General features: G+C 42.9%; 1 protein-coding gene across 1 annotated transcript; it reads left to right on the top strand.

Annotated features, from left to right (window-relative positions):
* The first annotated feature begins 416 nt into the window (after nt 1-416).
* On the top strand, nt 417-7,176 carry MPV17L (MPV17 mitochondrial inner membrane protein like). The gene is made up of 4 exons (XM_016159681.2): nt 417-758; nt 3,028-3,098; nt 6,196-6,225; nt 6,305-7,176. Exons 1-4 carry the CDS (start codon nt 449-451, stop codon nt 6,482-6,484), a joined length of 591 nt encoding a protein of 196 aa, XP_016015167.1. The 5' UTR covers nt 417-448; the 3' UTR covers nt 6,485-7,176.
* Nucleotides 7,177-7,503: the final 327 nt, after the last annotated feature.

Raw genomic sequence — 7,503 nt, 5'->3', positions numbered from 1 at the left:
AGTCGCCGTTTAAAAGTGTATTTAGTGGTTTCCGGTGCAACCATCGCGACTTTCTAATTACAGAACATTTCGTTCACCTCCCCCCCACGCCGCCCGCCCCATAAAAAAGAATCCCTACCCAATTAGCAGTCACTCTGTATCCCGCCCCCCACCCCCACCCGACTTCCCATCGCCCAGCCTCCGCAACCACTAGTCTGCTTTCTGTCTCCAGGGCTTTTTCTATGTAGGACGTTGCTTGTAAACGGATTATCCATTCTGAAGACCAGCCGCATTTCAAATGCTCAGCCCGCACAGTTGCTGGTGGCTACAGGATTGGACGGCGCGGCTTGGGTGTGCAAGAGGCGCCCAATCGCTCTGGAGCATTTGGAGGAAGCAGGTGCAGGTGTAGGGAGGAGGCGCCGGGAGCGCGGGGCATTGTGCGGTTACAGGCGGGCACCCACGGCGCGGCATGGCCGGCTGGTGGCGGGCGCTGGTGCGCGCGGCCCAGCGCCACCCGTGGCCCACAAACGTGGTACTCTACACCACGCTCTTCTCTGCTGGCGACGTGCTGCAGCAGCGGCTGCGGGGCGGCCCTGCCGACTGGCGGCAGACGGGGCGCGTGGCTACCCTGGCTGTGACCTTCCAAGCCAACTTCAGCTATATGTGGCTGCGCCTGCTGGAGCGCGCGCTGCCCGGCCGCACGCCGCGCGCCATCCTGGCCAAGGTGGTGTGCGACCAGATGGTCGGCGGGCCCGTGGCTCTCACGATCTTCTACACCGGTGAGGGGCCAGGGCAGGGTCCAGGGGGCCAGAGGTGGGGGTCCGGGGCAGGGCACGGTGAGGAGGCCAGGGTTCAAGATTGGGGGACTGCAGGCAGGAGCCGGGGAGCGGGCTTGGTATTCATGAGGGGAGGGGCAGGATTCAGGGCTGGAGAGGGCGCTGCAGATGCAAGGGCTGAGAAGTCTGGGGACCTGAGATTAAGGGAATTGAGGGAGAGAAGTTGAGAGAGAGTAGCTGGAGAGTCCAGGGATTAGGAGGCCAAAGTCAAGCAGGTCAGGGATCTGGGAGGCGGGGGCGGGGCGGGGGGGCAGAATCGGAGTTGGGGACTCTGGGGCTAGTGATTCGTGATTCAGTGGTGGTGGTGGGGGGGTGCGTTCGGGGCATAAGCCAGAACTTGGGAGGGAAGAGCAGGGCTGAGGATCTATTTCCCTCAATAAAAGGTGCACAAGGATGCTAAGAGACCCCAGCTCTTTGCCATAGAAGCTATGACCCCTGTAACCTAGTTGTGACATCTTGCTTCTGGGAAAATCTACACCTGGAGAAAAGGGGGGCCTCTTTTCCCCTAGCGACATTACTTTCCAACACACTTTCCAAAATGTGAGGGACCTGGGATGTGAGGACAGAGCTGATGGAACCTGAGGTCAGGCCAGGTTCCTGTGAAAATTCACACTCAGGGTCCTAGAGCTGCTTTAGTGTAACCAGCTTTTCAGCAAATGTGAGGAGACCTCAGACCCCTGCTGTAGAGGACCCTAACCTGTGAGGGTCTCTGGAGCCCCTCCTCAGACAATCCACCCTAGAGGCTGAGGGCATGACTTTGAGCCCCAAATATCAAAACCAATGGAAGAGGCCCTGTGGCAGAGGTCAGTGAGATAGGGATAATGACGGACCAGAGAGCAGGGCTTTCTGCTTTATCAGATCTGTGTCTGGTCCCTTGGGCATGACTTCCCGGCCAGATTTGCAAACTGGTTCAACAAGGCCTGTTACTACAAGTAGTCTTGTACAGTGGGGCAGAGGCTGGGAGCTGGGGGCTGGGAGTTTGGGAATCAGATTCCCGTTTAATTCCCAAACAACTCAGTGAGGCAGGCACTCTTATTATTCCCATGTTACAGATGAGACAACTGAGGCTCAGAGAGGTTTAAGTGATTTGCCGCAAGACAACACAACTTATGCCATGTTCTCAGTCTTAGTGAGTTTTGTCGATATGCCTGAAACCAGAAAGATGTTTCATAGAGGAGGCCTATGAAACAGAGGCCTGCCCAGTTGTTCTTTTAAGTTTTGCTTTTCATATTTCTGGCCCAGTCTCTTTCTCCTCCTGTTAGAATGAAGGGGGAAGAGGGAAGGGGTGGGTTGGGTGTTGTGTTCCATTTGGAAATTGCCAATATCAGATGATGCTTTGTGCCTGGCTACCTTGGGGGGTTAGAATAGTTGTGAATAAGAGGTCTGGCTCAGAATCCACACCTGGGTTGGTCTTGGACTGATACTAATCTCCCTGAGCTCTTTCCTCCTCTGAAACTCTTAACATCCTCAGCCGATGGTTAGGAGGATCAAATGGAATAATGCATGTAAATTTGCACTTAATTAGTGCTGGGTATGTGGACCTGGATACCAGTATTCTGGCTGAGTTTTATTCTGAGTCCTGTTCTAAAAATCCCTTTCAGTTGGTTGAGAGAATCTTATTTCCCCTTCTCCTTAGTCGGAGTTAGGATAGCATTTTTAAAGCACTCGTTCTTACATTCTTCCTAAAATAGGAGGGTTCTGTCCTTGCTCCCTGAATATCCTTTCAGGGTTGTTGAACAATAGGCTGAATTGGTGTTCTGCTTTTCAATTCTGGTTAGAAAGCCTCTTTCTCTGATGGGAAACTTGTAGTTGCCAGAATACCCAGGCCGTCAGCCTTTATTACAAAGGTAATTAAATTGAAGAAATTTTAAGCACGTCACAATAAGTTTAGAAGTGGGAGAAGGTTACGTCACCAACAGTCTCACTATCCCAACACTGCTGTTTTTGTGAATTTTCTTAGTTTTTAAAGAAATGATCATTCAACTTTAATTTTTATACCCTGCTGGTCTCACTTCATATTTATTTTTCCTTTAAAATTTATCTACTTGTAGAACAGAGGTTATATTCTATTTTCACTGTTAGGTCAGAAGGGACAGACATAATAAGTGACAGTGGTTTCATATTGAAGTAGAAAACTCGAACATGAACTATTATACAGTATTTTTCTTACTGAATCTTTTAAAATTGTTTTGGCATGTGTTTTTGCAAATAGGTATGAGTGTTCTCCAGGGAAAGGATGACATATTTGGGGACCTGAAAAAGAAATTCTGGAATACATACATGGTAAGACAGACTTTTGCAAATGCGACCAAGACCTTTTTGTACGTTTTTAACATTAAAAACATTTTAATAAAAATATTTTCAAATAAGGGCTTCAGGTGGTTGGCACAAGGGTACAATATTTTGACAGAGAGATCTTAAATTTGTTTTGATAGATGAATGAAAAGAAGCTTTAGAGTGTCTATACATGTCTCTGAATTTTAGTCAGTGTCACAGTAATTTTTGCAATATGGCAACTCGGATATATTATTTCTTCAAAATATATCTAATATTACATCCTTTTATATAGTTTTTAAAAACTTTAATATGGAAATAATTTCAAACTTACAGAAAAATAACAAGAACATTTCAAAAATACCCTTATACCTTTTGCCCAAGTTCACCTATTATTAACATTTTGCCCTATTTGTTTTATTATTTGCTTGCTCTATATGTCATCCCTCCATCTTTCTAATGTTTTTCTAAATAATTGGGGAGTTAGTTACACACAGAATTACACTTTACACTTAGATTCTTAGCAATCTCTTTTTTAAGAATAAAGATGTTCTCATATAACCAGAGAATAGTTATCAACTTCGAAAAATTTAACAGTGACGATAATCCTTTTTTCTCATCTACTACCCATGTTTCATTTTTGTCATTTGATCATCTCATGGCCTTTATAGCATTTCTTCTCCTTCCAGTACAGGATCCCGTTCAGGATCAGGCAGTGCATGTAGTTCTCATGTCTCTTTAGTCCCCATTAAGTGGGAACATTTTCTTAGCCCTTTTAAAAAATCTATTGCACACTGATATTTTTGAGAAACATAGTCCTCCCTTTAAAAAACAAAAACAAAAACAAAAAACAAAAGCATTCTCTTTTCGGGGGGAGGGGCCAGGGGGAGAGAGTTTGTTGTTTCCTCATGATTAGGTGCAGGTTATACTTTCCAGGCAGGAACACACCATCTGTGGCGATGTGTCCTCCTCAAGGTCATCACAGCAGAGGGGCTGGTGTAGGACATCCTTCTGCCTCTCATGGGTGACGTCAGTTTTCACCACCTGGTCAAGGTGTCTGATTTTTTTCCACTATGTAGTTACTATTTTTTCTCTTGACTACTAATAAGCAGTCTGTAGAGAGGCTCTTTAAGACCATGCAAATAAATACCCTGCTCCCCATCAGAATATCTCCCCCAACCCTGGATTTGCCACTCACTGACAATTCTGCCTGAACCAGCCTTTGCGCTTGCGATGGTTGCCAAAAGCCAGGTTTCCAGCTCCAGCACTGGTGCCACGTTTATTGGATGGCTCTCAGTGTTCTGCCAACAAGAGCCCGCTCTTCTCTCCCAGTCATTTATATACTTATTTCTCTGTTTATTATCAGTATGAACTCAGGGGTTCCCATTTTTTTCAATGGTTTACCATTCATTACTGTGGAGAATTACTTTTGATGCTTAAGTGTCCCGGCTGAGGGTCCCTTTGAGCGAGCTCCCATGTCCTTGTGACATCCCCCGTTATTTTAAAAATCACTCTTTCACAACAAGAGGTTCCAGGCTCATCTTACACCTTGTATTTGCCTTCCCCAGGGCTGGAATCAGCCATTTTCTGAGGAGTCCTTTTTCCTTTTAGTGGAGAGTAGTAGAGGAAACCAGGACCCGTGCATGATGTAATGATATTTTGAAAGGAAAAAATTGCCATGAGAAGGAAAGCCATGTTTGCCTGAGTTTACTCTCCTGATTGTTTTTGCTAAAGTGGTAATTTCTTAAATGAGTATATACTTTAAATAGCTTTTATTGCACCAGTTTATTGCAGAAACTTTAGAAAATAAATATTAGTAAAAAAAAAAATCATACCACCTTTATATTACTAGTGTAATACTTTTAAGGACTATTTTGAAATTGTCCTCAACGAAGATATACAGGCTACCTTTTTTGGGTGTTCTGGACACAACTGTCAGGTTTTTTTGGGGGTGAGGTAGGGGAGATATAATTTATATTCCAAGGCCTCCATCTTTTGAGGAAAAAAATCCATAATGATGACCTGTTTGTCCAAATGTACAGGTTAAAGCCTGTTAAAATAAATCTATCTTGAAATATTTTGTAACTCACCAAAATGCCAGCTAAACTCAATTCTATAGTATGAAATAGTAGACTATATCATTAGCAAGTCATTTCACAGAGAATAGTTTAGTATATAGTTTCCAATTTTTACTGAGATACACCAGGTTTTGATTAGCTGCTGCATCTCCTACTAGGTTGGGGCCATGCCAGCTCCCCCCCCCCCCCCGACACTGGTGCTGTCGGCCAGCCCCTGCCGGGCGGTAACCACATGCCACGGAGAAGCCGTGCTCAAAAATACCCACATGTCGGAGAAGAGGCAACAGGACCCAGGAGCTGGGGGTGGCTGCCCAGGTGTTGGGGAAATATAACAAAGAAGGACATTGGGTCCCATTCTTAAGAAGGAATTTGACAAGAAGTACACCTGATGCTGCTTTATGGGGAGGAACTTCAGTAGTGAGTTATGTGACCCATGAAAGGGAACACTTCATCTCCTACCTGGGGCAAATGGCCTTCCTTCTGTTCAAATCTAGTTAAAAACAGATTTGTGATCCATCCAAAAACAAGGACTGCAGCCTAAATTCCAAATATCAGAGACCGAATTCTTCGGCCTCGTCTGAAGGGAACACCTTGATCTTGAACCTCTGTGTTGTTTTGTACAGGGCATTTTCTGTCCTCATTTGTTGTGGATATTAAACAAGTAGCAAAACCAAAAAAAAACCAAAAAACTTATTGATTATCCTTTTATCAATATGTTCCTGTATCGTTTGCTTGGGGTAAACAGGAAAATTGTGATCGATATATGAATGCAAAGTCTGGATCTGTGAATGTAACTACTAAAAATGTCTTGAACCTGAAAGGTTTTGTCACAACTCCACAACCACCTCAAGATTCCGTAAGTGGTCTAATTTAATCGGCTTAGTCTGAAATATCATACCACATCCGCATTCTTTCTGCGTGGTATCTTGCAATCTTTTATAGAATAAACCGAGGGCTTGCATTGTGTGATTAGAAAAGCATTCTAATAAAGCTTTCGTGTTTTGTTTTGTTTTGTTTTCTAATTCCAGGCTGCTCTGATGTACTGGCCTTTTGTACAGGTGAGTTTCAAACTACTCAGAATGCTCCCTCCTGGCTTTGGTTGACGTGGAGCCCTAACGTATTCTCTTTCCATTACAGCTGGTCAACTTTAGCCTTGTTCCTATTCAGTGGAGAACTACTTGCTCTGGACTCTCTGCTTTTCTGTGGGCCACCTTCCTTTGCTACTCACAACAGAGTGGCGATGGCACGCTGAAGTCAGTTTTCACCTTTCTTCATTCAAAAGAGGCCAATGCAGTTGAAAGGCACCGGGAAAAGTGAGATGTCAAGGACTCCCTGAAAATGACAATGTTTTTTTTCTTAAATGAAGTTATGTGCTCCACTTGAGAGAATTACTATTCCATAGACTCATTTGCTTCTTAATTATCAATAAGTAAAATAAGAGGAAAGTATTACCTCTCTAATATTTTCACTTTAATACTTTGATTAATACCAATAACAGTGCCAAAATGGCATTTTATGATTATTACCATTTCTATCCTCATTTTGATGCCATTGAATTATATTTAATGCACTTAAATATCAACACCATTAAGTAACCTGTTTTGATTGTATACATCTCTCTTCTAATATCTCAGATGATTCCTAAACACTTTTGAATCAGATTACCGTTCATACCAAAAATAGTTCTTATAGTGAATTTCTGTTTACTCAATCAAGAACAAGATTGAATAACCAGATTCCCCCCAACACACACCAAAAAAAATTCTCTACAATCATTTTATGCTGATATTAAAGTTCTGTAAGTATATTTTATATTAAAAAAAATGGTATGTGATCGGCATGTCCTGTATAGAATATATTTTATTGATGTCTTCTATTTTCTTAGTTTCTAAGTTAGTACTTTTTAATGTTTTTTAGCTTTGGGCATATTCAATACCCCATTTCCCAGACATAGGAAATATACAAAGTATTTGACTTCTTAAAGAAATATATTGAGTGAAGTTTTGGGGGAAAAAAAGAACAGTTTTATTCCTTTGGAAGGAAGAACTCTATTCCACAGGTTTGCAGGGAAAATAGTTATTGCAAATTTCACACTAATGTCATATTTTTAAAAATCAGTGCTTTAAACTAAATTTTTTATTTTTAATTTTTTATAGTAACATTGGTTAACGAAATCCAATAAGTTTCAACTGTACACTTTAACAGTAAAGCATATGTATGTTTACACTGTGTGAACAGTGTAAACAGTTAGAATTCTTTCTGTCAGCACGTATTTGACTCCCCTGTACCCCGTCTACCTCAACCCTCCCCCTACCCTCTGGTAACCAGTAGTCTAT

Source organism: Rousettus aegyptiacus, unplaced genomic scaffold (assembly GCF_014176215.1).
Source record: "Rousettus aegyptiacus isolate mRouAeg1 unplaced genomic scaffold, mRouAeg1.p scaffold_m13_p_8, whole genome shotgun sequence".
In the NCBI taxonomy this organism is placed as follows: domain Eukaryota; kingdom Metazoa; phylum Chordata; class Mammalia; order Chiroptera; family Pteropodidae; genus Rousettus; species Rousettus aegyptiacus.
The sequence above is the reverse complement of the archived record's forward strand: the minus strand, read 5'-3'. Positions and strand labels throughout refer to the sequence as shown.

Excerpts from the sequence above, each read along its gene's own strand:
- MPV17L (XM_016159681.2), top strand. The coding sequence starts at position 449 with ATGGCCGGCTGGTGGCGGGCGCTGGTGCGCGCGGCCCAGCGCCACCCG. Across the intron at positions 759-3,027 it reads TCTCACGATCTTCTACACCG|GTATGAGTGTTCTCCAGGGA; the intron begins GTGAGGGGCCAG and ends TTTTGCAAATAG. Across the intron at positions 3,099-6,195 it reads AATTCTGGAATACATACATG|GCTGCTCTGATGTACTGGCC; the intron begins GTAAGACAGACT and ends TTCTAATTCCAG.